The 21,644-nt window shown below is 36.2% G+C and overlaps 1 protein-coding gene across 9 annotated transcripts in view; it reads left to right on the top strand.

Annotated features, from left to right (window-relative positions):
• Positions 1 to 1,179: 1,179 nt before the first annotated feature.
• ABI2 (abl interactor 2) overlaps positions 1,180 to 21,644 on the top strand; it is a 68,239-nt gene continuing 47,774 nt past the window's right edge. For 8 of the 9 annotated variants that reach the window (XM_008074304.1, XM_008074306.1, XM_008074301.1 and 5 more), the window contains exons 1-4: positions 1,180 to 1,343; positions 12,153 to 12,329; positions 13,919 to 13,936; positions 21,108 to 21,205. In XM_008074304.1, coding sequence (XP_008072495.1) covers positions 1,281 to 1,343; positions 12,153 to 12,329; positions 13,919 to 13,936; positions 21,108 to 21,205 — 356 coding nt within the window. In that variant the 5' untranslated portion in view covers positions 1,180 to 1,280. The remainder of the gene's footprint in view (positions 1,344 to 12,152; positions 12,330 to 13,918; positions 13,937 to 21,107; positions 21,206 to 21,644) is intronic. The other variant, XM_021707125.1, reaches the window with a different exon arrangement.

The raw sequence follows: 21,644 nt of genomic DNA on the forward strand, positions 1-21,644 counted from the left end.
TCAGCTTTCCAAGTAGCTGGAACTACAGGCGCGCGCTACCACGCCCGGCTAATTTTTTTTTTTATTTGTTGTAGAGATGAGGTCTTGTCAAGTTGCCCAGGCGGGTCTCGAACCCGTGGGCTCAGGCAATCCACTCGCCTCGGCCTCCCAAAGTGCTGGGATTACAGGCTGAGCCACCGAGCCTGGCCTTATTTTTATCTTTTTTTAAAAAAACGATTATTAATGCATTTGTTAGTATTTAATGAACCTCCCTGTGTGCAGCTTCAACTCACCAAGACATAAGCTCCCCCCACACCCTTAATCTTCTCAGCTTTTCTGCTGAAGAATTTGGCCTTCTGATGACAGGCTGCTTTGGGAGTTTTCCTTTTCCCAGAACTTTGTAGTAGCCAGATCGTACCACATGAGTGATGGGAGCAGCTCCAGTCTTATCGTTAGCTGCATTCACCTGTGTCTGCTCACTGACCAAAGTCTACAATTTATCAAGGTTGACAGTTGCGCGGTAGCTCTGGTTTCTCTTTATGTGGTAATGCCTCATTCCAACTTTCCTGAGGTAACGTGGGTGATTTTTGTCAAGGTTGATCCTGTGGTGATGCATGCCGCCAGCATTACCATGGCTCCCCAGGTGTTTTGGTGCTTGCTGGTGTGACTGTGACTGTAGTTCATGTAGCCCCTAAGTTCTGGGTCTTCCTTGGTCTGGATGGCATGTTGGTGGCTGAGATGAAAGCTATTTCACCATTTTTTAAATCATGCTATCATTTTTATTATTTTAATTGAACATTATGTTTTGGCTGTGTTTCACATGTTAGAATGAAAGGCAAGGAAGGATTAAGGGAAGTAGAAAAAAGTATGCCAGAATGTATACATTCAAATTGACGCTACCTGTCCGAGCAGATATACTTGCTGCTGGTGCTCAAAATAGCCACTGGCTCTCATTTTTTAAAAAATGGCTTCAGGGTTTTATTTGCATCTGTGCAAATATTTATCTATTCAGCATGAAACTATTAGTGAATTCAATTAATAGTTTAGCTTTGAGTTTGCATGATACTGGCTATTTTCAGAACATTTGACTTTGTAGATTCAGCAGGAGAATAGTTTTGATGAGTACTTTTTAAGATTAGTTTGCTAGAAATGGATTATCTGTGGATTAATGACACTGGTTTATTTTTTTTCCCTAGTCAGCAGATAAGCAGCGAGCCCTAGAAGAAACCAAAGCCTACACCACCCAATCCTTAGCGAGTGTTGCCTATCTGATAAACACCTTGGCCAACAATGTCCTGCAGATGCTGGATATCCAGGCATCCCAGCTACGAAGGATGGAATCTTCAATCAATCATATTTCACAAGTGAGACCATACGATTTTTCTATTTACCTGTGAGGAACCTTCAATAATAAACACAGGCTATCTATAAACTTGATAACTTGATGGCATGCTTACATTTTTGTCTTTATTGACAGGATTTATGTTTACTAGGATAGTACCATACCTGCAATAATGGAAAGACTAAGTGACTAGCAAACTTTATACAACTGTTTTTTATGTAGAACTTTTAAGAAAGTGTTAAACTTTTCCATTATAAAAGCCATGCTTATGAAAATGTAGAAAAAGCGAAAATGGGAAAACCCGTTTACTACTTCCCAAGCTCTTCACTATTAATATTTTGATATATTTCTTTGTAATACTTTTTCTATAAATAGTCTTTTAAAATGTACCTGTGATTATAATAGGTGTAGAATTTTGGGTTCTGTTCCTTTAACTTAGCATTAGAATGTACCTTCTTGATGATATAAACTCTTCATAAACATTCTTGATGGCTACATAATCTTGCGTGTATATGTTATAGCTTTTATATACATTTTCTGTATTTAGGGGTCTTTTAATGCTTTGAAAAACTAATTTATTTAATTAATTAATTTTTTTTTTGAGTTGGAGTCTCACTCTGTCACCCAGACTGGATGTAGTGGCTGCTCCCGGCCACCACAGCCTCGACCTGCTGGGCTCTGGCGATCCTTCCGCCTCAGCCTTCCGAGTAGCCGGAATTACAGGCGCGCGCTACCATTCCCGGCTAATTTTTTGATTTATTGTAGAGATGAGGTCTCACCAGCGGGCTCAGGCATCCACTCACCTCAGCCTCCCAATGGCGCAGGATTACAGGCTGAGCCACTGAGCCCGGCTTGAAAAACCAATTTAATTGCAAAGTACAATTCCCCCCCTTCCCCACAAATACTGTTTTAAAAACATAAAAATGGTAAAGGTTTTGATCTGCCTGACTTTTTTTTTAAAGATCTTTGAAAATTCCCATTTTAGCACTCTTATCATTTGAATAATTTGGTAGTAGTCAACACTTTTTATTTTTTATTTTTTTTTGAGTTGCAGTCTCACTCTCTTGCCCAGGCTGCAGTGCGGTGGCATGCTCACGGCCACCCCAGTGTCGACCTGCTGGGCTCCGGCGATCCTTCCGCCTCAGCCTTCCAAGCAGCCGGAACTACAGGTGAACACTGCCATGTCTGACTGTTTTTTGATTTATTGTAGAGTCAAGGTCTCGCCAAGTTGCCTGGGCTGGTCTTGAATCCCCTGGCTTGGGCATCACTTGTCTCGGTCTCCCAAGGTGCTGGGATTACAGGCTGAGCCATCGAGCCCGGCCTCAACTCTCTTTTTAGACCTAAATGATTAGAACTCTTTTGAATAAAAATAATTTTAAAATGTGCATATTATTGTTTTTTGTATATCTTGAAAGCTCAGGGCTCTTTTGAAATGGACTGATCTAACCATTTTTGAGAATCTGAAGCTTAGCAAATTTGTATAATTAAATCAAATATATTCCTGATAATTAACTCGGATATGGTAGATCTACCTTATATTTCTGCTGTTTGAAAATTTATCAGATCAATTCAAAAGGACTCTTGTGTTTTTTAATATTATTTAATCTTAAATCTGAATTGGCCATTATAAGAGTTTCTTCATGTCCTATACAAACTTCTGTAGACAACAAGCAATATAATTTATTATATACATATTATATATAAATATACGTAGTGTTTTGTGTCTTAAGCTTAAAAAAAGGAATGGGTGAGTTTTGATGAGCGAGAAGTAAATTTTAGTTTGGAAAGACCTGAAGGAAATAATCAGTGTCATTTTAAATGATGAAATAGATGAACTTCGTTTTCTATAGGAGGTGGAGGTTGACGAATTGCTAATGTGATGTCGAATTTCAAGGTCTATACTTAAAAGTCATAAAATTTTTGCAAGTTTTAAATTTGGCAAAAGACATAAAAGAGAAAATAAGAAGCAAAAAGTGGCCAGGTGCGGTGGTTTTAGCCTGTAATCTCAGCACTTTGGGAGGCTGAGGCGAGAGGACTACCTGAGCTCAGGGGTTTGAGACCAGCCTGGGTAACTTGGTGAGACTTGTCTCTACAACAGATCAAAAAATAAGCTGGACGTGATAGTGCTCACCTGTAGTTCCGCTACTTGGAAGGCTGAGGTGGAAGGATCATGTGAGCCTGGTCGAGGCTGCGGTAGCCCTGAGCATGCCACTATACTCCAGCCTGGGCAACAGAGTGACTTCAACTCAAAAAAACAAAAACAACATCAACAAAAAAACCAAAAAATTAAGCAAAGAGCAACTATAGATGAGAAGTTAATATATTAGACTCCTTAAAAGGAGGGACAACCTTTTATTAGTCATCAGAGGAAAGTAAGAGATTATGTGGGTAAGTAATGACAAAAAGCAAATGGCAATGGCAGATAATTTATTTTCTGGTTAGGATTCTGTAGTTCTTTGGTAGAGAAGGGTGGCAAGCTCAAAAAGGAGGGTGAATACTATAAGCCACTCCAGATTGTAAGTTTGCATGTGAGTTCATTTATTGAGAACATTTTCTTTTTGAGTATCATATAAATTGGCATTTAATTCATATGGTTTAATTAATGCTCTCTTTTAACCAACTATAATGGACTAAGTAAAAGATCAGGACAGATGATTGGATAGAGATTGATAAGTCAGAAATGAGAGACCTTAGCTGTCAAGAATAAGTTGAACTCTCTTTATTTGGAGTTGAATGTCTAGAGGACAGTACTTGAGGGGAGGGCAAGGGATCTATAATTTATAGCGGCTGTTAATTTTATACAAAATAATAGTATTTGGTTGGAGGGTTGGGTAGGAGAACTAGGCTGATAGAGCCTATTTTAAAAGAAATAATTTTTTTTTGTTTTGAGTTGGAGTCTCACTCTGTCGCCCAAACTGGAGTGCAGTGGTACGCTCCCGACCACTGCAGCCTCGACTCGCTGGGCTCCAGTGATCCTTCCACCTCAGCCTTCCAAGTAGCTGGAACTATAGGCGCGTGCTACCATGCCCGGCTAGTTTTTGATTTATTGTAGAGTTGAGGTCTTCACCAAGTTGCCCAGGCGGGTCTCGAACCTGCGGGCTCAGGCAATCCACTCACCTCAGCCTCCCAAAGCGCGGGATTACAGGTTGAGCCACCGAGCCCGGCTTATTTTGGGTTTTGTGGGCCATATATGATTGCAGTCTTATATTAGTCTGTGTGTGTGTGTGTGTGGTTTTTTGTTTGTTTTTTGAGTTGGAGTCTCACTCTGTGCAGTGGCATACTTACAGCCATCGCACCCTCGATCTGCTGGGCTCAGGCGATCCTTCTGCCTCATCCTTCCAAGTAGATGGAACTACAGGCACACGCCACCACACTCGGCTAATATTTTTTTATTTATTGTAGAGAGGAGGGCTCGCCAAGTTCCCCAGGCTGGTCTTGAATCCTCAAGCTCAGGCAGTCCTCTCGCTGCAGCCTCCCAAAGTATTGGGATTACAGGCTGAGCCACCATGCCTGGCCTCTGTGCATTTTTTATTTCTTTTTCTTTTCTTTTTTTTTTTTGAGTTGGAGTCTCACTCTGTCGCCCAGACTGGAGTGCAGTGACCACTCCCAGCCACCGCAGCCTCAACCTGCTCGTCTCCGGTGATCCTTCCGCCTCAGCCTTCCAAGTAGCTGGAACTACAGGCGCACACTACCACCCCCGGCTAATTTTTGATTTATTGTAGAGATGAGGTCTCACCAAGCTGCCCAGGCGGGTATCGAACCCTTGGACTCAGGCAGTCCACTCACCTCAGCCTCCCAAGGCACGGGATTACAGGCTGAGCCACTGAGCTCGGCCTCTGTGTATTTTTTTTTAACAACTATTTTACAATGTTAAAACCATTCGTAGCTTGTGGGCCATATAAAAGCAAGAATGTGGGTCACCTTTGGTGTGTAGCCATAGTTTGCCAGCCCTTGCTCTAAAATACTTTTTTCTTCAGTGTTTGATTCTCAAATTGTGTTATTATTCTTAGCATTATTATTATTGTTGTTGTTGTTCTGATGATGATGATTATGAGTTGGAGTCTGTCATCCAGACTAGAGTGCAATGGCATGCTCACGGCCACCCCAGCTGGGCTCAGGTGATCCTTCTACCTCAGCCTTCCAAAGTAGCTAGAACTACAGGCTGGCTAATTTTTTGATTTAATGTAGAGATGAGGTCTCGTCAAGTTGTCCAGGCTGTTCTCAAACTCCTGGGCTCAGGTAATCCCCTCACCTTGGCCTCCCAAAGTACTGGGATTACAGACTTGAGCCACCGTGCATGGCCTGCATTATTATTAAAATATGTGTTTCTGGAAGGCGTCAGGGGTTGTTACCTTGAGACCAGATTTTTGTGCAACTTAGGCAAAAATACTGAATTCTGAAAATGTCTAGAGAAGATTGAGTAGAAGTGAAGAAACAGAGGTTCTTTCATGTCAAAGACAAGATCACATGTTTATTGGAACAGGCAGTAGGTTTCAAGAGTTCTATGGATTATCGAGTAGAGTTGTTTAGGACTAGGAGATATTAGTTATTGGGGTATTCAGTTTCTTTTCCCATCAGTATCTTTTTTCTGTCACTGAGTTAGAACCTTATTACTTTTCAACCTCCCAGTACTCTAGCCTTTTCTTCCATTTTAGTGGAAATGAATACTGAGTAAGATTGGAGGGGAAAGTGTCCGGGGCTTTACTGTGGCTTTTCTGCTGGTTAGTGTGGCATTTGACTTCTTTGAACTCCAGTTTTTTCATCTGAAAGATTATAGGACTGCTTAGGTGATTTTTTAGCTGTCTTCCATCTTGAATTCTTTATTTTTCGGAGATTCTCACAAGTGAACTTGATGTGTATTTGCTTCTCTTCTCTTCTGGTAGCTGTGCTATCTACTTCAGTGTGTCCACTGATCTCAACCCTTGGAGATAACTGAACTTTTTCCCACATAACTCTGAATTGGAATCTAGAATGGGAATTCCATTGATTCCACCAACATGTATCAGGCAGAAATACTTCCTAGAAAACAAAGTACTAACCTATTCTTTGTAAATATCAAGTGTTTTGAAAGACAAAACAGAACTCATGAGGATTATATAGTATCAAATAATTTTGTGCTATTTATACCACACTCACTATCTCTAATAAGGCAGTATTAGAATAGGTTTGTTTTTGTTGTTCTTTTTTGTTTTTGAGTCAGGATCTCTGTTGCCCAGGCTTGGAGTACAATCACAGCTCACCACAGCCTCAACCTACTTTGGGAGGTTAGGCAATTCTGCTCCAGCCATGCCCAATGTATTTTTTTTATTTCTTGTAGAGCTGAGTTCTTGCTATGTTGCGCTGGCCTGTTTCAAACTCCTGGACTCAGGCAGTCTTCCTACCTCAGCCTCCCAAAGTGCTGGGATTATGAGCATGAGCCACTCTGCCTGGTAGGATAAATTCTTAACATGGATTACCTTATGTATTTTAGGGATAGTACATTTTAAAAGAAATTCCATCTCTAGCTTTGTGGTTGTTAGCCTGTCAATTTTTTGGAAGCATATTTTTAAAATAACTGAAAATTTTGATCTCCAGACTGATAGTATGAGTTAAATTAACATTAAATATTTTCCAACAATATTGTTACCTGGGCAAGCATTTAATTTTACTGACTACTTGTAGAAACGCATAGCTCTTAAGTCAGTATAGCATAATGTATAAGGGGTAAACGTTGCTCACTGTGTCCATTACTTTTTGTCCTTTTCTGTTAGGTTTAAAAGATTTAGGGTGGCTATCTTTCCTGGAGGTGAGGGAAAGGTTTACAGAGCATTATTCAAACTGAAATTGTTATCAGTTTGTAAACTAAAATTCTTCTAAGCCAGGCCCATCTTTTCTCTCAGCTAGTGAAATTAATCAGTACTCCCTTTTCAAGTTTATCATGACTTAGAATAAAAAATACTAAGAGTGATCAAAAGGCGCCATGAATAACTTATAAGAAATGCTCCTTCTGCCCTCCAAAGTACTGTCTAGGACTTACTTGGCCAGGCATTGAGTCAGTTAGCAGGTAGCAAGTAAAGGAGATAGGAAAAAATGATTGTAAAGTAATAAAAGGTTGGAAGTAATTCTCAAGAACTAAATATTGAAAGGCAGTGGCAGGTCTAAACCCTGAAGAACTCAACATGTAGCGTAATTTTTGTTTAACATGTATAGCTTTTCTTTAAAAAAGAAGGAACTACTACAGAAGGTTATCAGTATATAATTATGAATGGAAAGCAGACTATATAATTCCTAATTACCTGTGTATGGTTTGGATAGCACTTTTAAAAAAAATGAGTATTTGAAAATTACCCATTCAGTTTTTTAGTAACTAGTTTGTTTAATGAGTGATACATGATTTGAAGCATATCTGTGATTTAAATAAATGGTTATTTGAAACATTACATTACTAGTTAAAAAAATTTGAGACATTTATAAACATCCAGCTTAGTTGAGTTAATCCACTGTAACTGTTTGATTGCAGATGTTTTCCCACACTGATGGGCAGCTAACTGAGGTAGTGATATCCAGTACAGTCAACTCTCAATTTTCTGTGGTAATGGGAAACAACAATGCATGGATTATCCTAAAACAGAATATTTTGTTCAGTACCTTCCTGTCATCTGCTGTGGCCTGAGCATGTGCTTGGGTTCATGAGGGAGATGTGGGAGTGGGGCTCAGGGCTTGCAAAGGAGCTGGGAATCAGTATAGTGATGTCAAGGCTGGAAGAGGCACCTGTAGGAATCTGGGTTGGCACAGTGTGGCTGAAGTGTCATGGGGAAGCCTGCAGCATGCAAGACCAGCTTGGCAATATCAGTGAGAAGGATGGGAAATTAATTAATTAGGAACTGTGGGAAAATAGATGTGTAAGGTCCTGCACAATTGCAGTGATGTTCCTTGATGTGGTTTTTTGGTCGACAAGCTCTGTAACAAACAATGATTTTATTAATAGTATACTTGCATTAGTTTTGGTTTTCTTTGCTAGCTGAATGCTTTTTTAAATTGCCACAGGTGAGTGCTATTATTGAGGTCTCTTCTAGATATCTGAGTAAGTTTATTGTCTTATAACTGGTATCTTTAGAAACACAGGATAAATTTGAAATACTTTTCTTAACATTAAAATTCTTCCCAAATATCAATGTTGAATTTGTACTTTCAAACTATAACTTAAACATTTTAGCATTGTAATGTCAAAGAATATTGTGAAGGCAAAGGCAGTGATTACTGAAAACTGAATTTGGTGTAGGAAAAACACAGCCATATTTTTAATTTAAAAATATAGGAGTTTTACTGAATTCTTTTTAGAACTGATGTTTGGCTAGGAGTTGATGAATCTTGAAGCTGAGGAATCAGTATGGGGAGTGTTTATTATATTCTAATTTGAATATACTTTTTTTTTATAAATAAATTGAAGTATGTGATTGCTGAAAACCTCAGAATCTTCTGGACCAAATATTCTCCTCCTTATTTATGGGATAGGTTTAGTGCTCTCCATCAAGTTAGTACTCAGACTCCAGATGAAACCATAGCCATTTTCTAAAGGTATGTTTGATTCTGTCCATGGTAACTTCTGCAGTTTAACTCATTGTGGGAGTGGACTGGCAAGAATACAATTCATATCCTTTGATTTTCTTAACCATATGTTACCTTTATTATTTTAGACAATTTTTAAAAGGTTAATGATTCCAAATATCTATACCTAGGCAATCATTAGAGGCATGAATCTTGAATCAACTCTTGTGACAAGTATGGTAACAATAGTATTTGAGGGTGAATAATACAAGGGACAGGCTATTTAGTCCTTCCTCTAAATTGTTCTTAGCCAGGGCAGTTTTGTCCCCTAGGGGACATCTGACAATTTCAGACATATTTTTATGGGTGGGGTGGAGGAGTGCTGCAGTTATGTACCTAAAAGCTTTCTACATCCTAGAAAGCTCAAGACAGCATCCCACAACAAGAATTATTCAGGCCCCAGAGGTGTCAATAGTGCTGTTGTTGAGAAACCATGCTCTGGTGTTTCTAAGATATAGGCATTCTTATCAAGTGGACAACTAGAAACATTATATAGCTAAACTAAATTATTTTGACTTTTCATATGTATATGCTGTTAAGAATCATGTCTTTAAAATGTGCCTTCAGTTTTTACTGAATTTGATATAATAAGTAACAGTGAACTTTTTTGTCTCTCAAAATTTCTTTTATTTCTTTTAGAGTTCAGTACTGGGAAAATTGTCACTTTCCTGTTAACTCATTTTGTTTTACTTTGCCTTCTCTCCAAGGAAGCTTAGAACCAAATTTTATGCTCTAACAACTATCTCTTATTTAGACTTACAGTTCTATTATCTTTTTTTTTTTTTTTCTGTATTGGTTTTCCTTTTATCCTTACTGTATTGATGAATTGTTTTGGACTGTGTATGTGTTTGTTTCCATATGAAGAAAACATATTGGTAATATGAAAATGTCCCTAATTCCGAGACCAAGTCATACCTCTGTATGACCAAATGAGCAGATTTCTAATGTATATCTTAATGCCGTTTTCAAAAGTCTCAATTTTTTCCAAACAAAAAATATGTGCTTGTTATAAAATATTACTGTGCATTAATGCAAACAATATGTGGAAAGTTTTTATTCTCCAGGAATTTATTAATATTTCTAGCATGAAAGTTTGAAATTGAAACTATAAGCTTAGAATTTTTTTAATAATTGGTCAGGTTTTCATTCTTATGGTTTTATTTATGAATAAGTACATTTTTTTTTTAAATTGTAGAAACTGTGTCTCACCAAGTTGCCCAGGCTGGTCTTGAACCCGTAGGCTCAGGCAATCCTCTCCCCTCAGCCTCCCAAAGTGCTGGGCTTACAGGCTTGAGCCACTGAGTCTGGCTCTGAATAAGTACATTTCTAAAAACTGAGCAGAATAAAAATGATGCCTTAGGTTTACATTGTCTGATAGTTGAAAAGGAAAGTTCTTCTCAAGATTTTCCTAACATGTGCAGTAAAATTTCAGAGATGATTTTTTTCTTTAAAAGAAATGCTTAGCCTGGACATGGTAGCTCACGTCTATAATCCCAACTCTTTGGGAGGCCGAGGTGAGAGAATTGCCTGAGCCCACGGGTTTGAGATCAGTCTGAGCAGCTTTGCGAGACCTCATCTCTACAATAAATCAAAAAATTAGCTGGGCGTGGTAGTGTGCACCTGTAGTTCTGGCTACTTGGAAAGCTGAGGTGGAAGAATCATCTGAGCCAGCAGGTCGAGGCTGCGGTGGCTGTGAGCATGTCACTGCACTCCAACCTGGGTGACAAAGTGAGATTCCAACTTTAAAAAAAATGCTTAAAGTTATAAGATTACTGCCATGGTCAGTTTTTTATTTGGTGCTTCATTTATACATTCATTAGCTCTGAAGCATATAGATCCTATTGTTTTAAGATGTCTTTGTTGTAGAGAAGTAAGAGGCTTTGAATTTGTTTCAAGTTTGCCTCATTGCTTTAGGCAGCTTAGAATGATAAATGATCAGCTTTTGGAGTTCTTAAAATGCTAGTTAATAATGTCATGTGGTCATAATCTTTTCAGTGATGCTATTAGCTGCTTCTTTTAGGAAGGAGACAATGAAGTAGGACTGGGGAGGAGTTAGCAAAAAAAAAAAGTGTGCCCATTAATTGCTGCTTGGGTCAGAAATAGTGGTAGAGATGTGAACAGATATAGTGAAGTGTTTTTCAAACTCTTTTGACTGTAACCCACAGGGGAAAAATACATTTTATATTATATTAAGTACATAATTCATGTATGTGTTTATAATAAGCAGACGTTTCAAGAAACAGTTCTTACCTTACTATGTGTACAGAAGTCTGATGTTTCTGTTCTATTTCACTTTAGATAATTGCTACTCACATACTACTCATTGCAATTTACAGTTTAAAAAATTTTGTTTTAGTGTATTAATTACCTGTGTATGTGGAGAAATTCATCCTCTGTTAGCAACTAGAAAACTGTGAGAGTGTCTTATCACTCTACTAAATTATGTCCTATGTGAGCATTTAATAAATATATATAATGAGATATTTTATAAGCACTGTGTCATGATATTTAAAAAAGGCAGTTTTACACAAACAACTTAGGGTTTATTTATTTTGGTGAAAAATGACTCATTTTTATCATTGAGTTTTAGCCCATTTCCTTTTTTTTTTTTTTATAAAAAAGATGTTTAAACACTAATAAATTTATGCTAGTAGGTTATTTTTTAATGTAACCAGATTAATTAGTGGGACTTTATTAATAATTATATTAAACTAAATCTTAATGGAGAATGGAAAATTAGCATACTTTAACCTAGGGTTGGCAAGCTTTTTCTGTAAAGGGCCAGCTAATAGACATGTTAGGCTTTTCGGGACATAACTTTCTGTTGTGGCTGCTCCCCTTTTCTGTCACAGTATAAAAGTAGCCATAGACACGCAAGTGAGCAGCGTGGCAGTGTTCCAGTAAAACTTTACTTATGGATACTAAAATCATAATTTCATATAATTTTCACATGTCTTGACATTCTTTTTCTTTTGGCTTTATTCCAACCATTAAAAAATGTAAATACTACTCTTAGATTGTGGTCTGTAAATCTCAGGTGGTAGGCCAGATTTGGCATGTGTGCCATGGTTTGCCAACCCTTGCTTTAGCCTAAAAATGGAGAAAGTAGTCCAAAAAGGAGAAGAATTTTAGCAAGCATGATTGAGAATATGAATAGCAATATTAAATCTCCTGGCATTTATATTATGAGTTTTCTGGATAGCAGAACTATACATTTTTGTGATTTCTTTATTATATTTTGCAGACAGTTGATATTCATAAAGAGAAAGTTGCAAGAAGAGAAATTGGTATTTTGACTACCAATAAAAACACTTCAAGGACGCACAAGATTATTGCTCCAGCCAACCTTGAGCGACCAGTTCGTTATATTAGAAAACCTATTGACTACACAATTCTAGATGATATTGGACATGGAGTAAAGGTAAGTGTAATTTTTGTTAAGCTTTTGAAGACAAAAGACTGTAATCGAATTCATTCTTTAGAAAATTAAGCTTTCTATCTTTCCTTTTCTAGAGGACCAAGTCTCGGTCCAGTTGTGATTATGAAGATTCCTTAATACTGCACCTGTTTTACCCTTCTTGCTTTTTCTCAGGGCTGTGTTCTCAAGTTTTAAACAGTCATCTTGAGTGGGTTGCATTTGCTTAATCAACTATGGTAATACCTCATACGGAAGGAGTAAATAAGTGTGGTGTAATGTTTCTAATCTTAATGATTTAAAGTGTCTTATTAAAAGTTACTCAACATGTTGCAGTGTTTACCTTATCTCAAATATTTATCAGCAGACTTTTGGCATTAGTTTTCAAAAACAACATATGTTGATAAACGTGTGCTTTTGAGTTTTTCTAAAATAATTTTATCTCAGCTTTTTGGTTGAGAATAGTGTTAGGTAAAAGTACTATATGAATTAATATTTCTTCTGCTTTCAAGTTTATAGCCATTATGTATTTTGGCTATCTTTTAAGATATACTTGAGATCCTAGTTTGTATATAAAGTACCATAATCAAAACTGAGAAACATGTACATTTTATTTAAATTGGTGTTTGTATTTTAGAAAGCTATTTAGAGTTTCAGCTAAGTAGTAAGTTTGAAATTTACATCTTATCAGTGATTTGAAAGACAATGGCTTATCAAATGTTGCCTTAAATAAAAATACACATATGCTCATAATTAATCTGTACAATTCTTGCAGTTGTTTTTTTCCTAATATAACTATATTTAAATAAAAAATATAACCACACCTTTTTGGCTGGAAATCCAGATAAATTTAATGTAGATCTAGGTAAAAAGAAAATATACATTATACATATATTTAAAAAAATATTTTCTAAGAGTTTGATGCAATCCCTATTATCTGGATTTGATACTTAACTTTTATAATTGATACATGGATTTAAATTACTGTACTAAGTAGAGCATGTAAGATTAGTATGCATAATTGGATGGTTAATTAATAACTGAAATTTATTCTGACTTGGGAAAATTTGTTTGTTTATTTGGCATAGGTTGTACGCCATAGGGAAAATTTATTCAAGGCTAACAAACTGCTAATAGAATGTGATAGAATACTACCAGAATCTAATGCCAAAAACACTTGGAGCATAAAACATGACATTTGTGCTTGCCTACTTCTGTAATAAAAAGATGATTCTTCCCCCCCATTTTTGTTTAATCCATAAAGTGAAATGTTTATCTTTTAGGACTCTGTTGCTCCTTTATTTTTTTGACTTTTAGTGTTTAAAAGTTTTCTGCACTAATATGAAGAAATCTTTAATAAAATTAAATTTTTGAATAAAACAGTGTCTTAAATAATTTCATCAAATAAACTTCTATTCATGACACATTCTGCTTTAACCACTCTTTCTATGATCTACTGAAACATTATTTTGTTAATGCTGAATGCTTAACTTGTTTTTTCTTTTTTTCCTTTCTCTTCACATCCTGAAGTTTCAACTAACCTTTCAATGCTTTTTTTTCCTTACCTCTTTTATTTGCTCCATTTATGCATTAAGTGGTTGCTTAGATTTAAGGTAAGAGATTCCAGGGCTGGATTTCCATTCTTTGTTCTTATGTAGAATATTACATATGGGGAGTAAAGAGATATTTGACTCTTGGCCTTTAAAAACCAGTAATTTCTCTTTTTTAAAAAAATTTTTGTTTTTTTGTCATGCAACTTTGTGGTGTGTCTTCATGTTTCTTGCTGGCAAATATTTTTGTCTATTTTATTTACTGCTCTTTCCTTTGTGCCTAGAACAGTGCTTGACACACATTAGGTGCTTAGTAAATATTTGTTTAATGAGTGTTTTTTTATAATGTTAATATATTTTGTGAATCATAAAGTCTTGTTATGAAATATAATTGCTGGATATTTGTAAGTATAGACCCTTTTATGAATTGGAGGGCCAACTAACATGCTTTATTTAACCCTCCCCCTGTGTAATAGCCTTTTTATTCTATAAATGGTATGCTTTATGATACACTTTATGGATAATATGTCATTTTAACTTGATGATCAGTGTAAAGAAATTGACAAGCAGAAAATATTCAGTGTTACAGTTTTTTTTTTAAGTTGCAGTATCATGTATTTTGCCAAAAAGACTAGTCTTTTTTTCAAATAGCTATATAAAATATGTTTCAATATAATTCACTTTCAATATGACTAACTCACTTTTTAAAGGTAAGTATTGCTTATATGCAAAACATCAAAAGCTCATGATAGTGTTTAACAAAACACAAGTTAAAGGTTAGAGTATTTCCTGTTGTAATTTGTTTCAGTATTTGGGAGGATCAGTGGTAGAAGAAATTCAATTGTATTCAAGAAGCCTGTCAGAAGTTACTACAATTATTTTCACTAAACTTAACATGCATTTTCTCTTTGTTCTTTTTTTCTTATCGAGTTTTATAATTTTTCCCCAATATGTATCTTTTCATCTGATACCCATTGTTTGCCATGTCTTCAGTGTAGAAAGTGATAAGAAGACAAGATGACTGAGTTCTGTGTCATTGACTAGTACTAACCCTGGCCACAGAAATCTTTCCTGGTCTTGGTAGGTAGATCTGATTAGTGGAGCCCAGGCAAATATACTTTACTTCTATAGAATAAAGTCTGGAATTTTGGCTCCAGGCACTGAGTCTTGGTGAGTAAGATGTGAACTTGTGAGGAGATCTATCTTAGGATAGGAGGGTTGCAGTGACCTAGACCAAAAGTAGGCTGTGCAGCTGCTGTGACTCTTTTCCTCTAAGGTCTGTATTCAAATTCTGTCTATTAATGTGTTAACGTTCAAAGTGATAGAAGTGCCCAGAAAGATTAACTGAAGAACAATGCAGAAATAGGCCGACTTGGTGTTTCAGTATATGCCTGTAATCCCAGCACTTTGGGAGGCCAAGGCAGTAGTATTGCTTGAGCCCAGAATTTGCAAACAGCCTAAGGCAACAGAGTGAGATCTCGTCTCTACAAAAAAATAAAAATGAAAAAAGTAGCCGGGCATGATGGCTTGTGCCTCTATCCCAGCTACTTGAGAAGTTGAGGTGGGAAGGTCACCTGAGCCCAGGAGGTCAAGCGCGCTGATTCCTTTTTAATTTTTTTTTTTTAAATTAGGAGTCTCTTGATAGGATATGGATTTCTTATCCTTATTTTAATCAGGGTAGCCAATTAAATGGGGTTTTAAAATATGCTTAACCCAGGAGTTGGAGACTGCTGTGAGCCGTGATCGTGCCACCACTGCACTCCATCCTGGTTAACAGAGTGAGGTCCTGACTCAAAAAATAAAATAAAATGTGCCTAAAATTTAAAGCATATTTAGGCCTAGCCCTTTTTCCTTCTATTTCTTTCTTTATCTGTTTCTTAGCCCTTTTTTTGAGCTCTGTCTTTGCTCCCATTGCTGTCAGACTTTTTATACTTTTCAGATAGACTCTCTACAAAGCCATCATACTTGAGGAGCAGATCGGTGTGATTTGACTCAGAAGAAACCTCCTTGCTTAAAAGTTTAACTTTTAACATTTTATGTAGCATGTTCAATGATTAGTGATTCTTGTCATCTGAAATTTGTGTTGTTTTTTCTTCACTCAAGTTATAGAGTTTAATTCATAAGACTTTGAAAACAATGCGATATTTTTACAACAAAACATAAGAAGTCAGTGGATAGAGTGCTTGTTGGTGGTGCTTTAATTGTATCTGGGTCTGTAGAAAAGTGCAACATACCTTAAACTGGGGTTTCTTTTTTCTACTCTTTATTTTACTAGTAAAATGAGTTTTATGACCATATTGCTGAAGTCAGTGTAATACATTTGGAATAGATTTTCTGTTGAAAGAGTAAAATTATCACTAATGAAGCTAAGTTTAAGTAGTTTTAGAATAAGGATATTAGTTTAATCAATAACAGTAAAGACTTCTGATATGTTTATTATTTCGGTTATTGCCCAGGCAAATTCTGAATAATTAGTGAGCAGAATTTTACAATCAGCAAATTAAGAATATAATAACACAAAAATTTTGCTTAAAATCTTGAAGATCCATCATTTTGCCTCATGTGAAAAATGGGCTAACACTTTTGCTTGAATACTACTTTTTGGCAAGTGTCTGTCATTCCTTATAGAAATCGGATAAATTTCCCCTCACATTTGTAACTTTCAGGTACAGCTAAAAGTTCACTCCTCAGAGTGCACTTGGCATAGCACTTGGGAGAAAGCTCTGTAAGAGCAGTGACTCTTGGGAGACCCATCTGTTTTTGCCGTTAGCTCCAGTCTTGAGGCATTGCCTCTGTTTTGGCAAAAGCCATTTGTTAGAAAATCAAGTAGAAATTCATCCATCTTTGTTTCTCTTGTTTTCTTCTACATTCTTTACCTATTTCTAGCTCAAGTCTTGCATTTCCTTATCTCTGTAATGGATTCTAGGATTCCTCACTCCTTAGATTTTTGTCCTTAAACCCTGTTACTAAAACTTTTACCTCTGCTCTGAATTTTTACTCTAGTTCCTAGTTTCAGCTTTGATTTCCCTCAGAGGATCTTTTGGTAGTCCTTAGAAATTGCAGTAGGAACATATATCCTCTGAGAGGGACAGAGATCTCTAGGAAACCAAAGAATTATGCACTAGATGGGACGTAATGCATGGAACAGAGAATGAAGGCTCAGAAGTGCTGGATCATGGATTTTCTCAGCCTCAGTGTTTCATGAAGACGTGACCAACACATACTCCTCCTTTTCTGTTTGTGTATTTAAACCCTGTTCTTTTAAAACTGAACAGTCCAGCTCATGTTTTTCTCTCAAACCTTCTCTAACAGTTTCTTCCCACATTATTTCTATTCTGTTGATTTCTGCAGAATTTGTAGACATTTCTTTTAGTTTTTTTTTAAACATGTGAGTCTGATTTATTCCAGAATACCAAACAGGTAGATAAATCCTTTTATAGAGCTCTGTGTCTCTCAGACTCCCTCCTTTTGTTCCTATGCCTTTTCTCTTGTACCTGATAGTCTGGCAGGTGGTTGGTCATTGAAGGATATGCACACATACCATTTAAAATGCGTCTACTTCTGTTTTGGCAGGTCATCTGTCAGTGGGTGATTTTATAACAAAGGCAGTGTCTTCTGTGAGTTAGAGATATGTGACTGGCTAGCTGTAGAAATAATGCTGAAGTTCAGGAGTGCTGGCAAGCACTGAGATTTGTAATGAACATTATATATATTTTAAAATTTATTTTAATGATATGAGTACAATTCAGGATTAGGTATACAAGTGGTCGTTATATGAACATTATATTATATCTCAGTAGTGAAGGGGGTATTGAATGTACCAAAAAGGATAGAGCAGGAAAGGTAGGAGCACTATAGAAAAATGCATAAGGCATAACATGGGCCTGAGAAGTGGTTCCCTGTGTAGAATCTCCAAAACCTGTGAGACCAGGCAGCCTTTCAGTCATAAAGAACCTGCTCTTGCCTCCACTGCTGTCTACATTCCTTCACCATAGCCCAGTAGGAATTTGTGAGCTGTGGCCCTGCGTCAGCCTTCAGTACCTACATGAAATATTTCTTCTGTTTTGGGATGTTTCTCTTGGTAGGGAAAAATGGGGACTTTTAAAACTTTTCCTCCTTATGCCTTCACTCAGCTCTTGATGACTTTTTATTTTATAGAATAAAAAAATACACACATAATGAAATTATTGTTATAGTCAGCCACCAGAGTTTCATTCCAATTTCCCAGTAAGACTTGGAAAAGTATAATGAACACTCCCACTTGTGATTCAGAACCGTTAACTTCACATTTACGTGCCAGATGATAATTCTGCTATGTTTGTAACTTAAAAATAATACATGTGGAATTCCTATTATGAAGTGGCTACAGTGTTACTTTGTTTTATCCTGAATTTACGGTGTGTACCCACACACGTATGCAAACACATTAAATTTCCTTCTACCAATACAGTTTAGTCGTGTGTTTTGCTGCTTGTCAGGCACTATTGTTTTCCCTGAAAACTTACCTCAAAATAGTTTTTAGGATAACGATGGCTATCTGGCAATTATGTTTTTACCAAATTATTTCAGGTTTATAAAAAATTGTTTTGTTTGGCATTTATTCCTATTTTTTAAAAATCTCAAATGATAGTATTTATATTCTGCATAACGTATTTATTGTTTTATTTAGTATAAAAACATCACAAAGGGAGAACTGCTTTGAGGAAATATGGAAAAATTCGTTTAGCTTATTAGAAAGATATTACAGTATTAGGGAAGTATAAAATTAGATTGTTTGAACATTTTACAGGGACTCTGATTTTTTAAGTGATTTAAATTGCTCATCTAACCCCATTAGCCAAACAAACATAATTATTTGATGATTCTACCGATGATAAAATGTGCTGAGTTTTATTTACACACATCTATCAGATTTTAATTTATAGGTTGTTTATTTTTTATTGCTTTTTTGGGTAGGTTCAAAGACCTTACAGAAGATACTGCAATTTAAACAAAAACACCCTGTATACACAAACCTAAATCAAATCAGAGTTGGAAAGCTGTTTTCAAATATTTTAGCAATCCCATGTATAGAATAAAACTCTCCTTTCTTCTTTTTCTATTCCTGCTCCTTTTCCTTCCTGTTTCTAGCAAATTGATGTAGTTTTAGTGTTTGGTTCACTTTTCCCTCATCTCTTAAAGTAACCTTGGGTTTTATGTTGTTTAAGGTTGAGCTTAAAGGACTTTGGTTACCACTTTAAGAATCTTCTGGTATTGTAAATTAAGATTTATAGTTTTAAAAGCTAATGGTTATTTGTTAATAATACTCCTAAATTTTTCCTCAAATGTGGATTAATTTTTTTAAGAAAAACTTTTTCCGGCATTTTCATTTTAAGATATAATTAGTATACCCTCTGCTTTTTAATGAGAGGGAGAGCAAGGATGAATTAACCTTTATTCTTACTTAAAATTCAGTTTGTTTTGTATTTATTGTTTAAAAGCAGCAGCAAAAGGATTACAAATGAGTGCTTCACTTTAAAAATATTGAAATTTCAGCCGGGCGCAGTGACTCATGCCTGTAATCCCAGCACTTTGGGAGACTGAGACAGGAGGATTGCTTGAGCCCAGAAGTTTGAGATTAGCCTGGGCAACATAGCGAGACCTCATCTCTACAAAAATAAAAATATAAGCCGGGCGTGGTGGCGTGCGCCTGTGGTCCCAGCTACTCAGGAGGCTGAGGTGGAAGGATTGCTTGAGTCCAGGAGGTTGAGGCTGTGGTGAGCCATGATCGTGCCACTGCACTCCAGCCTGGGCAACAGAGTGAGACCCCGACTCATAAAGAACATTTCAAAGGTATCATTTGTCATTAAAGATTGTTTTAACATCACACGCAACGTATTCACTGGGCTATTACTCATTTGAGAAACTTGTTTCTTGATATATTATTTCTTGACAGTTCAGAAAACAAGTAATATTTTAGAATGAAAAAAAAAATTCCACCAAAGTCAGAGTTAGTTTTGATAGCCTTAGTACTCTATATACAACTGTGATTTGCTGTCTTAAAATTTATATTTTGAAATTAGTTATACATGTATTCTGATTTCAGTGATATAATGTCTTGCAGTTTTACTTTATAGTTTGAATAATCTAGACAGTCTTATTAGAAAAGTTGAGATCCTTTTTTGAAATGTATTTTGAAGATGGGAATTCAAAATATTAGGGGCTTAAAATAGGGTCAGGTATGAACCTGTATGGTTAACATTAACTAACACATTGGTAGTCTCAAAAAACTTGAGACTGCACTTGAACTATATTTGTGAGTGACTTCTCTTAGCTCCTAAAGATAACTGGATTTCTAGGACTCTCTGTGTAAGTGCTCACATAACTCCTTTGGTGACATTATTACCAAATTACCCATCTTTTTCATACTTGCATTTTCAGTTGGGGGCAGACTAGTGAGAGGAGTCATGGCCCAGGTCTGCATTAGGCCTATGTCGTATCTTTCTCATACCTGAATTAACCTTCAGTTTGAACCTGAGTGAGTCTAGTTCCGATTGGAGCCACAACATTGCCTCTGGCCCTCCTCACTGGTGGAGGGGATAGCTCAGCACTAACTTTCTGATTCAGATGTTTAGGAACTTGGCTTGAACTCCTAGCAGTTTTCAGGTAGGTGATTCCCTCATAAGAGAACTTTAAATAAATCTGAATTTTAAGGCTGGCCTACAGTTTAAAAATCTAAATTTTTCTCTGTATGTCGTATAGTTCATTTTCTGTTATCTAGTTACAGCAGATGCTATGCATAGTTGCATTTTTTGGGGGAAATAAATTTTGTTTATGATATACTTACTATCCAAAGGAAGCTATCTAAAAACTAAGGAATTGCTTAAAGACATTATTGTTTCAGATTGAGTTACTCTTGATAAAAGCAAAAGTTTTATAGTTATCCTTCTTAATTTCAATTGAATTTAATATTAGATAGTCTAACCAGTGATCTGTTGGTGTGATGGCCTAATGGCAAATAAAGTTTTTTCATTTGAGAAGTCTATAAACATTTGAAAATCTCACCTTAGGAAGAGTCCTTTGAGTACAACTATGGAATAATAGTAGAGTAGAAATTGCATATGAAATGCATGGCCTCTAATTTTTTCCCCCTATGTTTAAACCTGCCCTCCTTTGTTGAATAGCACAGTGTTATTTCCCAAATATGCCATTTAATTTCACTGCCTACTGTTAAGTTTTCCTCAAAATTTTTTAGGTGAGTACCCAGAATATGAAGATGGGAGGGCTGCCACGTACAACTCCTCCAACTCAGAAACCCCCAAGTCCCCCTATGTCAGGGAAGGGGACACTTGGGTAAGTAGATAAGTAATAAGTGAAAACCATTTCATGTAGTGTTGCATTTAAAAATGAAACAGCGTATATTTATTTTTGAATATTTAAAGAGAGAACATGTTCTTTCCAGGATTGTATTTTGTGTGTGTAACTTTATCTTTTCTTGGAAAATATATCTTTATTCATTAAAAATATTTTGTTTAGAAATTATTTTCTAATGAATTTTAAATTTGAGGTAAAATCCTTGCCCAAGTTTATGGGTTATTATAAATTGCAGTCTAATATTCATTCCTTTTTTGTTCCAGAGATGTTTAGTCTTTTATAGTTGAACTCAAACTTTCCTTCTCAAGAATTCTGTGTGATTAAAGAATTCTGTAGAGCTTGTTATAAGAATATTGAGCTTTAGTTGGTCCTGTAGAATTGGGCTCTGGATTTGACTTTTGGCAAAAATGGTAAATTA

This window comes from Carlito syrichta, unplaced genomic scaffold (assembly GCF_000164805.1).
Source record: "Carlito syrichta isolate Samal-C Ts95f unplaced genomic scaffold, Tarsius_syrichta-2.0.1 Scaffold316389, whole genome shotgun sequence".
NCBI classification, from domain to species: Eukaryota; Metazoa; Chordata; class Mammalia; order Primates; family Tarsiidae; genus Carlito; species Carlito syrichta.